The sequence below is a fragment of the Podarcis vaucheri genome (genome assembly GCF_965113315.1).
Source record: "Podarcis vaucheri genome assembly, chromosome: 2".
Lineage (NCBI taxonomy): Eukaryota > Metazoa > Chordata > Lepidosauria > Squamata > Lacertidae > Podarcis > Podarcis vaucheri.
This window is the reverse complement of record NC_138760.1, coordinates 53,640,362-53,655,104: the sequence shown is the minus strand read 5'-3', so window position 1 is coordinate 53,655,104 and position 14,743 is coordinate 53,640,362. Positions and strand designations below refer to the sequence as shown.

The window sequence follows — 14,743 nt, the reverse complement described above, 5'->3', positions numbered from 1 at the left end:
CCCAGCCAGGGAACATAGCCCTGCTACCACCCTTAGATTCAGAGAATGTGTCCCCTGTAGTGGCATACTGAACATGCTTGCATGTTATTTACTTGCATGCACAACCTGGCACTCTATAAATATTGAACAGCAGCTACATCATTTGGGGGGGGGCACTTTACAGATCACTTAACATTAGCATGATCTAAGTGAGCAACTACAAATAGGTAAAGGGACCCCTGACCATTAGGTCCAGTTGTGGCCGACTCTGGGGTTGCGGCGCTCATCTCGCTTTATTGGCCGAGGGAGCCGGCGTACAGCTTCCGGGTCATGTGGCCAGCATGATTAAGCCGCTTCTGGTGAACCAGAGCAGTGCACGGAAACGCTGTTTACCTTCCCACCGGAGTGGTACCTATTTATCTACTTGCACTTTGACGTGCTTTCGAACTGCTAGGTTGGCAGGAGCAGGGACCGAGCAACGGGAGCTCACCCTGTCACGGGGATTTGAATATGTAGAGGTCTAATAACTCTTTGCCCCTGAAGGAAGCAGCACATCATATAATAATGATTTTGATACAGTGTCTCTGTTTCTTTGGGTTTTCATGAATTTATACAACACATTTTGATGATGAAATAAATCCAACTAACAATAAGTTTTTTAAGGTATGCATTTTGCTTCACACACACACACACACACACACACACACACACACACACACACTTAACTATTGTCAACAAAATTAGCCTTCTTGATAAATCAGTTTTATATTATGCTAAACATGCTCCTTTCTCCAAAACAAATTTACCATCCTCATCATGGAAATGCTGTTCTACTATCAATTTTTATTTAACTTTTATACCTACTTCTCTGCACAGTTTCAAGTATTTTATGAGTGATAAAATTCCAACAAGATCTGCATTCTATGTGCCTGTTTTAAAAAACAGCAACAGAAGTTCTGTGAATGCACAACTAGGTCTGAAGCCTTCTCCAGCTAAAAACAGGGTAAAATTAACTGGAGACTAAATGTAGCATGGTAGACAAAAATATAATGTAGTACGAACATTGCTACAACCATCAATTCTACAGAAAAGCATTGCCATTTATTAACTGCAAAAGTACTTTATCACATAACAGCTTTAAAGTTGGGCTCCCAAAGATCCAACTAAAAGGAGCAGCCTATATGTAGGATGTAAAACATTGGACCCTTTGGAACAGATATTAATACCCTTGACTCTGCCAACTTCTGATGAGTGTTGTCACTGCCTCCAGGCTTAATTAGATGATAGCAGGAAAGACTTTGTAGATTTTGTTACCTGAGGCTGAATAAACTGTTTGCCCCTATGAAATAAGTGCACATATGTTCCTGCACATAGATACTACCCTCCCCCGCTAATCAGTTGTCATGATCATCTCCCATGCTGTGAGTACACGATATTTTCTGATGTTACATTTAGACCTGATCAGGCAAAGCTGTTTTAGCTCCTTTGGTTGCATTTAGTTTAAGATTGCTGCCTCTTGGGGTTTTTTTTGCCTGCAATATGGGTCTGACTGCTAAAGATACAGAAATGGCTGATTAAGGGAGATGACTGATAAGTAAAGTGTTTTCCTCTCCCCTTGGAGCCCTCTTCTGCCATCTGACCCCAGGCTTGCATTTGCCTGGGTAAGGGACAAAGGGAGCAAATAGGGGGAAAGACTGAGGAAAGTGGCAGATTCCCCCTGCCCTAGTTCCCTTCTACTTGCCTCTTGCCCCATTCATGACGTGTGTTCACTCTTCTCTTCTTGTAAGAAAATCAGTCAGCCCAATCTTTGGATGAGCTGAGTGACAGTAGAGGAGCAAGAAGTGACGGGGTAAGAAAACACTGCCCAAACAAATCCATTTCCTTTCCCATCCATGCCTTTCTTTCTCCACTGAGGGTAGACACAGCTTAAGAGCATAAGCCTTGTTGAAAAGACCACAGAGTCCAGAATTCTGTTTGTAACAGTGGTCAATCAGATGCTTCTGGGAACCTTACAAACAAGACATGAAGACAACAGCCTTCACTGTTGGTTGAGCCTAATGTCTGGTATATGGAGGTGTACCACCTCTTAACGTGTTTAGCTATCAGTTGATAGCCCTATTGTCTATAAGTTTATGTAACCAATGGGTTGGTGTCATGGTGCCTGTGGATGCCAACATGACCAAAAACACCTTCTGCTGATGTCCACAGGGTCCCATCCTGCCTGTTGAAATTAGGCTTGAAAGCATTATTCATCAAATAAAATGTTTTTTTTAAGCTTAACTGCATACCCTCTAATACTTTGAAGCCCCAAACCAGGACACCATCGTCCCATTATTTTATTATATTTTTTGCAAGAGTACAGCAGCCAATTTGATTGCTCTGATCTCATGCCATGGTCTCCCTCCCCAAAAGTGTATTTTTCCTAGCGGGAAATCACCCTGTGAAATCGTGAGATCATGGCAACCAAAATGGCCACCATGTTCTCGTGATAAGATACGGGATGTCCCAGTTTTTCCGGGACACTTGTGGGGTATGTAATCGCACTGGGAGCAATTTCAGTGGGGCTGCTGCATGGGAGGACAGAGTGGTGCCATGAGCAGTTTTCTGGTTTGCAAACATGCCCACAGACCCAAAAAGGTTGGCAACCTGTCATTTATCCATTTGGAACACAAGGATAACCTTGCTGGATTGGGTGAATTGCTCATCTAGTCCACCATCCTGTCCTGTGAGAATCATGCAAGGTTATTTTTGTAACTATTGTTTCAATGTTTTGTTTCATGTTACTTTATGGCTGAAAAGAGCAAGCTCAAAATATTTAAAATAAATGATTTTTATTTTATTTCATGCTGGTTCAGATTTTCAAGATACTAAACTATGGTTTGATTTTTACATCTCAGCTGGGCCAAAGTGTGTTTAAACCTCTCCTTTGCGGGGGGGGGGGCATGGAGGGAGGGAGTGGTGGATTTTATCAAGCTCTGACTGCCAACACTGCGCCATCTTGAAACACATAATGCTGCTCTTAGTTACTGGCACTATCAGGCTGTAAATTCAAACTGTTCCCCATTCCCTACTCAATACACTGCATTTTGTTTTTAGATTTGTGTGCGCTGCAGGAAACTCGTAACATAAACTGCTTACTATTGTCCATACAGCACAAAAATAAAAGCACAAAATCCACAGGGAACATATGGTGAAGCCATTATGCTTTTGCAAACAGCCACCGCTACCCACTGCATTAAATGTTGTTATATACATCGGCATATAGTTTAGAAATGGAGTCTTTCAATTAAAGAAATGAAAAAGGAAACATTCTTGTTAGAACGATGCATCCTACAAAACATCTGCTACTTTTGGGGATCCATATGTGCTGAGTTATTATCCTTACAGGAAATATGTTAGAATGCAGCCTGCACATACACACGCGCTAGGTAACTTTGTTAGTCTATTAGAAAATAATAATAATCTAGGACTCAGTCAAAAAAAGAATTGCCCAACACATTGTTGAAAATGTTATTTTTTAAAAGCATTTCCAAGAGAGCTGGATTTATGTCCTCCCCGGGAGATTAGTCTCCCCAGCTTTGCCATCCATGAATTCTGGGCACCACTGTGGACCATGTTTTAATACTGTTAGTCATATCGTAATGTTTTTGAAGGAAGCAGTAGACTTGGCTCCTGGTCCTTCCAGCTCTCCTTTCTTAGCTCATTGCCCGTTTCATCTATTAATATGTAGTAACAATAGATTTTCATTCAACTGAAATTTCTTGGAACTTTCTGAGGAATGTTGGAGAATTTCAACTTCTCTCCCTGACCCCTGAGCAAGATCTGCCTGCACCATCCCTAAATAATATGGTGAATAATGGGAGGCCATTTTTACTCATGCTGTCTCCCCTCCCAACCCTCCCCCCCCCCGCCGCTGCACAAAGCCATTAAGGCTAGTACCATATTAGGACCAACAAAACAATCACAAATAGTAAGCAAGTTTTTGAAGTCTACAGAATTCTTCAGGATGGATTTATATATATATTTAAAATTTGGGGGGGCAGTAAGGAAAATAATAAACACTGGGCAAGTTGTTGAAGCCTCAAAGAGTTGTCTCTAATGTAGCTGTTCTGCTAGCACAGATTTCTGCTTATTTATTTAAATTTCTGCTTCTGCAATGGAACTTTCCCCTACTCTTCCCATGCACACACCCCCCCATATTCTCCATAGGCCTGGGAGACCCTTCAGAGCAGATTTTGAGGCTGTGCAGGAAGACGAAAGGAAGGGAAAGCCCAACAGAATCCTGAAGGCACAGTGTTGGAGACAACCCATAGTGTATAGTTTGCAAAAGTTTGAAGATGTAATGTGAAAAGTATCAGAAAGACTAACAGTACAGTCATATACATGTTCACTCAGAATTCCATTTCACTGACTTGCTAAAGAAACAATAACAACTATTCCACCATTTTTTAAAATATAAAACCTAACACTCAAAGTTAATCTTCTTCCTTCCCCAGTAAGTACAAAACAAAATGCCATTTGATGTGGTGTAGTGTCACCTTTTGAGTGTGAGAAGCTCAACTTGGGCCTTCATCGTAGATATTTATATGCCCAGGGTGGATTACAGTTGTTGTCCTTGGGCTCACAGAGGGCCTTCTGATTCAACAGAAGCATCTGTTATTGTAAGGGGGAGGGGATTTTTTTTTTTTGTCAGTTCACCCTCCCTCTGCAATTCCCAGTCCCCCACCCCTAGCTCCAGAGAGTCAGAAAGGGACCCTCCACAACAGAGCAGAAGGTAGCTTTGGGGGATTACAGAAAAAAGGGGAAATTATCAAAATGGCCTCCCCTCCTCTTCTGCTATAGCAGAGATCTCCGGATCCAAAGTCCCTCTACATGCAAAACTGTACCAATTGGATTCCACCCATAAGGACAGCAAAGATTCTGGTGCTGTTGTTTTTTGTTTTGCTGCAAACTTTTAGCAATAAAGGACCTTAGGCATATTGCAATAGGGTGGCAATGCGGACAGAAAGTGTAATCTCACACATGAATTGCTAATGTCAGGAACTGATGCAATGTAAATATAAGGCAATCCCATAGGGGAATGATGCAAGCTGAAATCAATGTGTTGTCATTGCTCTGTAGAATTAAAAATACTGTTGTACTCATGAATAATGCAGATGCTGACATGTTCTTGCTGTGCAGAACAATTTAGATGTGAGAAGTCTTCAGATACAAAGGACTGTGAAAGTTGTGCTAGTATTAAAAAGCCATTATTTAGATTAACAACCTGTACAGTCAAATACTCCAAATGGTGACAAGCATCAAAGTGCAGGAGAAATTTCTACACAAAACTCCTCTTGTTACAGCCAAAACCTCTTCTTCTTTTTTGCAGAATGAGACAAGTGGGTAATACTTGCTGCCTACAGAATTGCCTACAGCAAAACTAATTGGGGATTGATTTGTAAACAGGAACATAGCCAATATGCATATAGTTCTGCTTGAATCCCTGATGATTAGACCAGCAGCTTTTTTGAACTTCAGAAGAGATGAATCAGGGATGGGGAATGTTTTCGGCCCAACAAGCAAGATACCTAACTGTCCCCACCCCTTCAGGTCAATATTTACAGGTGTGTTTATCTGCTAAAAATGGGCCATAAGTGGATCAGTTTGAGAATTTCCTTGGGGGGGGCTACATTCCCCTACTAGCTATTGTTTATGCATGGGGAAATGGATCCTGGATTAGCTGTCAGTGTCCAGGTGAGCAGGGCAGAAGAATATAATCAATAGTGCAGACAGGGGGAATCATTAATGACATATGAGGAAGCATCCTCCCCCAATCCCTGGGCATGTAAGCTGGCACGTTATTACTCCACAGCCAAGAACTTGCTAAAGTGAGCCTTGGGTAAATTATAGCCCAGCTTATGTACCTGGGCCCTGCTGTCCAGAATTTTCCATGATGTGCAGGCCAGTCCCCAAGGAAAGCCTAAGCCTCCAGCTCAGAGATGGCTCACAGATGCAGAGACCACCTTGAGTCTATTTCCCACTAGGAAGGGTAGAGAAAACCTGCCCCGACCAAAGGCAGGAACAGGGTTTTCTGGTACCTGCTGTTATGTACTGAAGTTCTCACCGTGGGCCAGCAGGGGGATACTGTAGATAGTTATGCAAATAAGGGATTGAAAGTGACGTCAGTGATTGGATAGTTTTAGAAAATTGTTACAGTTACATTGTACTGGAGCAGGCTGACTGAACCCTTCAGTTCAGTTCTGTCCTGGCCTGTGAATAAACAAGAGCTGTTTGAAGAATCACTATGTCGTCTGATATGTTCACCCACAACTTAACACCTGCCCCCAGTAAAGCAGTGTTTTGCTTTTGGGGGAAATGCTGGATGTCTATTAGGTACATCTCTAACAGGGGGCATATGCATCTTGAATCTCTCTGATGAAGAATGCCAGCTACAAGCTACAAACAACTGCACTACAAGCAACAAATAAATTCTGGTGGGGGAGATGCTTGCTTGCTTTACTTACAGAGCAATTTGCTACTGTGCTACCAGTGGGTTGCCTCATTTTCAAGGATCTGCTGACAATTCAGCAAGGAAAGGTGCTATCAGATCACCTGCAATTGTGCCCATGAGTGTGGCAACTTGTGCTTGTGCCAAAATAGCAATCCTTCAGATATGTGTGGGGCCAGAGGCCACCTTGTTATGAGATGGTGACAATAGTTTCCCAGTAGAATAAAAAAGCTTGGTCCTATCTCAAATTAAGCAAGAACCAGTTTGAACTCCACTAGCACTGCCTAAAAAATGCAGAACACTTCCACTGAGAGGATACACACAGAGAGAGAGAGATTTAAAATATGAGCCTGTACTCTTGGGAAAATCAGGTTTGAGACTGATGACAGCAGTCACTCAGAATGAACTGCAAATGAAAAAGGGAAAGAATTCTAAATTTTGCACTGAGACATGCATCTGGAGGAGATTCAGCCTGCAAGTAGATTTGAAACTCCAGGAAACTTGGGTGAGGACGGATTGACTCAGGGTGAGTCTGCTAGGTCTGATTAGTAGATGCTGGTTGCTAATTAAAAAAAAGCATAGCCAATGACCAAATTGTCAAGTTAGTCTGTAATCTGCTATAGCAAACTTACATAATTCCAACAGCGTGCTAATCTAATTTCCTCCTATGTGTTATGATTACAAGCACTTTTATATTTGCATACATACAGTTGATGCTTAATTAGTTATCCAAATGGTCAATTATTTGTTTATTTGAAACTCCCTAACCACTTGACAACGCTGTCATAAAGATGGGTGCACAAACCATCACATCAGTGTATTATACCTAAGTATTAGGTACTGTGTGGATATTTTTGTACAAATGTCTTTCACAAGTACATAACAGTGGTGTTTCTGTTCCAAATACTGGGGATGATTCAGAGTACTAAAATAAGAATCCATATCATTAACTTCCATCCCCCCACCACACCTGACAATAGCTCCACAACCCAGATCCTTCTGAGCTGAATGTTAAGATCAAGGCTGGATGCCCTGATATTTTAGGTGGGTTTGGATCACATTGCTAGCAAAATCTTAGCCTTGTGTTATCTATTCATGCCTTGCTTCATTTAAAACTTTCAAGATTATGTATGTCCAACATCACCAAGAAGCATGGAAATTCCAGGGCTCGGTTTTCTTTGGAAGGAGGGATCACTTAAAGTGTTTTGTGCTATTTGACTTCATTTACAAATAGGCAAGATGAACATAGGTGGAGGGACAGCTGGACTCCTACAAACAGCAAATTTCATTGCATCACATCAGATCCCTTGAGTAGACACATACCGACACAGATTTACTGTTTTTGGTGTTTGCTAAAAACATTTTTGTTTAGGCAAGCCTACTCAGATATATAAAGTGGACATGTATTTTAATATGTAATTTTATTTTATGATGTATATTTTAAAATGCTGATTTTATTTATATTTTGAATTTTTTAAGGTCAACTTATTTTTAACTTCTGAGTTTTCTCAATGATTTTAATGTACATTTCATATTTAAAATAAAGAGAGTTAGTGCTGTGTCAAACCCCACTGCCCACTTTAGCAAAAGTCTTTGCATCCTATGAAGGAGGCATCACTTATTCTGCTGCTTTTGCAGATATGAGTAAAACTTCCATGAACATTTGGGACAGAGGTGTGAACAATGTGCCAGCACAGGATGAATTTTGTTTTTTGAAGATGTTAATAAAAAGAGTACTCAGTCACCTTCCACTTTTAGTATAGTAAGTGGACACCACCACCTCACCCTGCAGTGTTTGCTAAAATTATTTCACTCTCACCTCAGCCTCTTTGAAGGCCACTTTAATCTGCTCACCCTCAACCTCCTAAACTTGTGACCACCAAACAGAAAACAACCTGTCATGTGGCCTGGTGGATGACTGGCACCCCCACGCCCATTTCTTCCCCAGCCAGAGGTTCATTCAGTTCTGGTGGGCTGCCAGAGATTGCTAGCTGGCTATGTTTGGCCTAGTATACTGCAAGTCTTCCCTATGGCTTTTGATTACCTGTTCTGCACCATGCTCATGGCCATCCAGTCCAAGGGATAGACATTTTTTCCAATGAGATCTTTGAACATTATGAAGGTTTCCATCAAAAAGTCCTAGGAGGAGGAAAATGTCACTGTGGATTATACCGTTTACACTAAAACAATAACAAACTTCTGAAAAACAGACAGTGATATCTTGCTCCCACATGCTCAAGTTATCATCAGTTATCCCAAAGGCTCTAAAATGAGGTACCTGTCTAGCAATAAAATGTAGCAATGAACAGAAGTCATAAAACAAAATCAGTGCTAGTATTCTACTCTTAAGAGACAATTTTCATGACGCTAGTATAGAAGTATAAATACAAATGATTAAAACAGAGAATGTCACAGTTGAACATATTCCTCTCAATTTACACCAAGTTCATAAGCAACCAGTTGAAAATATGTAAACCTACGTTACCTCATAGTGGTCCATCCACATTATTTCCTATACTTCACCTAAAACATACAGACTGAGACCCTGAAGACATCGCATTTGTGTAAACTAATATATACTTCATATCCGTTACTGTTATAAGTTTTTTTTAAAAAAAGCCTGGACATCAATATATTTCTGATCTCCCACCCAAAGATTTAAAATACAGCAGAACCCAGCTGATATTTTAAAGATGAATCTAATTGGGATATAGATTCAAAGATATATGTCTAGCAGCAGCTATCTCGGTCTGGTACTAGCATTCAGAGGCTATGGTCAAGGGAATGAGCAAGAACATGGCAAACCTGAGTCAAGACAAGATGGCAGTAAAACTGGAAAGAAATGGCACTGGAAGGAGTAACTGCCAGTGATTGATGAAGTCTTTGTAATCCTATCTGATTAGAAAGTACTTTGCAACAACAACATGGGACTTTTTAAGATGCAGAATTGTTACAAGTGCTATCTTCAGACTCTGGCTAATATGAATGTCCTTCCCTGTCCTAGACGAGTCAGACTTCAATATATTTAACTATGCTTCTATAACTGGATTACTGGAAAACTCTTTACATGATGCTGCCCTTGAAGCTAACTTGGAAGCTTTGGCTGATACAGAGAATGCTGCTCTACAATTGCTAACAAGTACTGGGATGCTATTCTCTCAGTCAGGTGGTGTGAAGTGGTAATAGATTCAGACTCTGAATCTATAAGAAGAGCTTTCTGGATCAGGCCAGTGGCCCATCTAGTCCAGCATCCTAACCTCACAGTGGCCAACCAGATGCCCATGGGAAATCTGCAAGCAGGACCTGAGCCCCAGAGCATTCTCCCCTCCTGCCGTTTCCAGCAGCTGGTATTCAGAAGCATTGCTGCATCTGACTACTGATAGCTTTATCCAAGTTGGTAGCCATCACTGCCTCTTGTGTGAGCGAATTCCATAATTGAATTACCCACTGTGTGAAGAAGTACTTCCAAGAAAGACTGGAAAACAGTGCCCATCCCAGTTTGGCTGTCCAGAAGGCTACAATAGTTGATCATAATATGAGAGGTCCAGCAGGAAATATTTATTGATTAGTTATGTAGTCTTACCTTTATAAACCACATTTCCTTTGTCATGGAACCCAAGGCAGTATACATGTGGTTCCTAGCAGTCACTAATCCAGAAGGCCAAGATGTGCTTCAGCAAAGTATGCCTCTTTGCCTATTTGTCCCAGCACCGATCATCCACTATGGTGACCAATTCCCAAACAAAACCTGTAGTCGCATCAATGCTATGTGTTCAAGCAGCTTGCCCAATAATAACAAATTGGAGGCTAGCCAGAAGCTATCCAATAAGATTGGGTGTCATGACAGCTTTTCAGTAAAGACCTTACAGAACCCTTAATTTATGTTCCAATACAGTATGAACTCCCACTTCCTTTCAATAAAATGAATTCCCCTTTAATTGCAAGTTGTTGTCTTGATTCTTCCCTTGATCTACTCAGTCATATGATTTTATACTGCTAAAAAGATTGTTTTGGTTTTCCTTTCATAAGGAAATGAAGACTTTTCTGGCAGTAAGTGTGGTGGCAGCTATTACTATTTTTTCTTCTTCAGTTTTTTACAAAAATGTTTTTGATAGGAAACTGGTGGAGGTACAAGGTTAAAAGGTGCAAAGGGGGAAAACTCACTTGCCCTCCTACCCACGATTACTTACCACTAGCTCTGAGCTTGTTCGAAAAGTTTCAATATATGAGGCATAATGTTGGTCATCCATTTGGTTCAAGATTGCTGTCATGCAAGCCACAAAATGACTCTACAAGGGAAAGAGAAAGAGATTAGCAATACTGATAAGCACATTTAGGTTGAGCCGCATGAAGAAGCAGAAGAATACATTTATATTATGTGGCGCCAAAATGTACTTAAAATGTTTAGGAAGTTAGACATATAAAATCATAGTTGATCATAAATCTGATGGCAGGCAAGGGAAGAAGTGCTTCTGATTATGCTGCATAAGTGGCAATTTACAAAGATCTCTGCCACTTGGAATGAGTTGTCTCCTTGAAAAACTAGGGGTGTTTGACTACAGACACATATCTATCAGCCAAAACCGATAAATTTAACAGTGTCTTAAAATCCCTTAAATAGATTAAAATTATTGAGAATTTTGTAGAGCAATAATTATAGGAAGGAAAGACTATTTCCCCAGAGAAAAATCCCTATTTATGTTATTCCTGATACATCCTGTGTGACATGCTTATTACACTAATTATGCCTCATATGTGTGTTTTGGCTTTTTAAAAGAATCCTTTGAACTACAGTCCTAAGCACATTTAACTTTCAGGTTAGCTGAACTGAAATCAAGACTTCTTACTTTTCTAATTAATGGGTTTAGAACTGTCCAAAAGCATTATTAGAAACTCCAGGTTTCTTCCAGCTACATGTGGCTATAGGGATGGAGGTGGAAATCAAATCAGTATGCATTTAAGGCCAAATTTATCTAACTTTCTCTTTCTGAAACTATATGTGAACCAAAATACAGCTATCCTTCAAAATTCACAATTATCTGAATTTTTCAATGCAGTTATCCAACCAATATTCAGAAAAGTGCATATATCATTACCATTATATTAGGCGTAAGAGTGCATAAGAATGAAAATAGCTTACAAAAATGCACCACTTTAGGGTAACTTGCCTGCAAAAGAAGGTGCATGTTACTCATAACGACATATAAAAATGTATTTCTCAGGAGAAAATTGCACTAAAATGCTGATGAATTTTAATGAGGATTTAAAAATAAATAAATCACAAACTGCTGCAAAATGTTGGGAAACTGAAATTAAGATTGGGAAAATGAGAAACTTGGAGAACTGAAACTGCCAGCGCTTTTCATCCCTATATGGATACAAAATGCTATGAAAGTTTCTTGCTGCCATAATTTTTTTTAAAAAAACAACAACAGCAGTTTGTTGATAATTCTGAATTGTTGCTAGGAAGCAATGCTAGTGCATGTGCACACACACAACCCAAAGTTGGATGTGTCCATCAATCAGATCGGATTCATATCAAACTTATTAGATCAGTTTATTCGTGCTTCCAATGATTGTTCAAGCTTCTCGGTCAGAAGTTCATTTCACATACACAGCCACCCTGAGAAATCTGATTTCACTCTGTGATTTGTTTATGGTGACAAATTCAGCAAGGTCACACATCACTGTAAACTATCTGCAGTTTGACATACTCAACCATTTTGTCTACCACTTAAAGCAAGGAAAGAAGCCTCTTTAACTTCAGGTTACAGCCACTAGAGGTCTTTTTTACTTTCATATGGTACCTTCTGTTCAGTTGGTGCTGCTTTTTTTTATTTATTCCTACGTGAGCAGACCCAGTACACTTCTGGCATATAAACAGTGAAAATTACAACATAAACGGTTACTTATTCCTGCTTTTGGAGTAACATTTGTGCTACTCAGAGTTTGGGCTATCTGTAGGAGTCTAAAAGGAGATATTTCCAGCAGGTAATCACAGATCTTTCAGGTAAGGATTCGTGTGGCTTTTGTTACTGATCCTCTTCCTAATAGTAAATGCTTGTGTTTTGTTTTCTGTCTTCATGCTATGGTAGTTTACTTTTACGGGAGCAAATGTTCTGGAGAGCATGTGTATATGAAAAATGTCAGCTGCCTGCCCAGAACATCGTGCTAAAATTATAATTGCATTGAGACAAGCTTTGCTATCCAAATGTCCTGATTTTGATTTTGGGGGTGGAGGGTGGGGGATCAGAGCTAGTAGAAACCAGAAAGTATTCTATATGCAAGGATGCTGTACAGTTTTGATCTCTTTAATAACATGTGAAATATGTTCTGAATGTCTCTCTTCATTCCCAAATGATTTTCAGTAACCTCTTGCGGCGTAAGCAGCATCACTAATAGCCTTTAGGCAGAGGTACCTTGCAACTGAATCAAAATGATTTTAGAAATGTTAATCTAACTTTTAAAAATGCAGCTAGCTGTGGATTGTAGCATTATATGTTCACTGTAGCCCTGCATGTGTGCATAGACTTATCAACTGCAAATGGGAACAGTGTGAACTAACAGATGACATGCTTTGTTTTATGAAAACATTTCTGCTACCAGTGGGCTAAATTTATGGTTCTGCTACTTGAATCAGTCATCAATGGGTACTACAGATGGGACAGATTCTAGTAAGGTTGCTGCTGAAAAGTCTTACTTTATCATGCCATGCCTGTACAGTAACTTTATAATCAACCGACCCTCAATTTGTTTCCCTGTTTGAGAGATTCTTAATATTACAATTAACCGTCTCCCATTTAGTTCTGAAATCTACCCCTAATCATCTGAACAGCATCAAAACAAGGAACTGCATGAGCCCAGATTTCCAGGTATAAAGGCTTGTTTCCAAGTTACCCAGAATCTCTGAAATATATTTTCCAAAACATCAAAACTTGAGCATGCTTCAGGACTGCACAATTCAAACAGCGAAACTAGGAAGTAGATGTAAGCAAATCTACCTTGTGCAAGAACAACAGACTCAAGATTGGGCGCATTGGATGCTTTTGTACACTATAGTAAACTGCCCCCTCCCTTACCAGAGAACCCTTTTCTTTTTGTCATAACTGAAGATAAAGGCACTTTGTGCAAACACAGCCAATAACCAATTGTGATGTGCACCATGTTGTGTTTTTAGACAGAGAAATGAGACTGTTGATACCAATAAGCGTAATGAATAAATAACTAGGAGCCAGGGCAATTAAGTTGTTCAAGTGGAATCCTGACATGTCATTTCAGCTACACTTAGCCTTGTTAAAAATGTGTCTAATGATGAATCACTGCGCTGATATGCATGATTGAAACTAGGTCAAACATGTGTAAAAATAAGTGTAATCACAGCAAACACTTGACTGATGAGGGAGCACTTAACAGAATGTTAAGAGGAATAAGTCTGTTTGGAAGACACAATGCTATTTCCAATAGAAGCAATCAATAATGTGCATAAATTTCATGGCTGCGTGCACAGCAATGTCTCACCATCTGACTGTGACCATAAACTCTAAGCAAAACAACGTCCATTAAGGAAATTGGCTGACAATATTTGAAAAAATAAAATACAGACACTTTTTAAGCTGGTGAGGAAATAATGACAAGGTGGGTGTTACTGAATTTATATCTATTAGCACAATAAAAAAGATGAAACTAGATGTCAAAGGAAAATGAGATACTCTCCTAGTAAATGTTGAAAGTCCTCTGACAGCAAAGAAATTATGATAAAATGATTCATTAGACTGAAAAAATGTAATAAGGAACTGAGTGGCCTTAATGCATAATACTGTGAAGCGTCGGCTACAGAAATGTAATATTGTACTGTGTAGAATTTAAAATAAAATAAATAGAAGTGACAACTTATCCTTATCAGAAGGAGGAACATACCTTGGTAAACTATACAAATAGATGGCTAAATTAATATATCATGATCCCTAAGAGTTTGATATGTAATTTTGATAGATTGGCAGGGGGGCAGGGAGGGAAAATACCACAGGGCTCCACAAAAAGAGATGGCAAACTTCAGCACCTAGCAACCAAAATCTCATCATACTTTACAACACCAGATGGTGACAGGTTGCCGTAGTAACTTCAAACAACATCGGAAAGCCACATAAATAAAAGAAAAGCTCTAAAAGAAGCAGGAGGAGTCAGGACACTGTGACTAATAAAGCGATTTGTCAACACTGCTCTACCATGGTTAACCTTTGGTGCCCTTAGCAGACATTTGTGATCATAGTAGTG

At 39.8% G+C, this 14,743-nt stretch overlaps 2 protein-coding genes across 6 annotated transcripts in view; one reads left to right on the top strand and one right to left on the bottom strand.

The window, feature by feature from the left end:
• The window catches only part of DOCK2 (dedicator of cytokinesis 2), a 258,167-nt gene that overhangs the window by 72,307 nt on the left and 171,117 nt on the right, over positions 1-14,743 (bottom strand). For all 3 annotated transcript variants that reach the window (XM_082212994.1, XM_082212996.1, XM_082212995.1), the window contains 2 exons: positions 10,660-10,758; positions 8,514-8,608 (listed from right to left, as the gene is read on the bottom strand). In XM_082212994.1, coding sequence (XP_082069120.1) covers positions 8,514-8,608; positions 10,660-10,758 — 194 coding nt within the window. The remainder of the gene's footprint in view (positions 1-8,513; positions 8,609-10,659; positions 10,759-14,743) is intronic.
• The window catches only part of INSYN2B (inhibitory synaptic factor family member 2B), an 86,549-nt gene continuing 84,056 nt past the window's right edge, over positions 12,251-14,743 (top strand). For all 3 annotated transcript variants that reach the window (XR_014216918.1, XR_014216919.1, XM_082213055.1), the window contains exon 1: positions 12,251-12,479. The gene's annotated coding sequence lies outside the window, so the exon portion shown is untranslated. The remainder of the gene's footprint in view (positions 12,480-14,743) is intronic.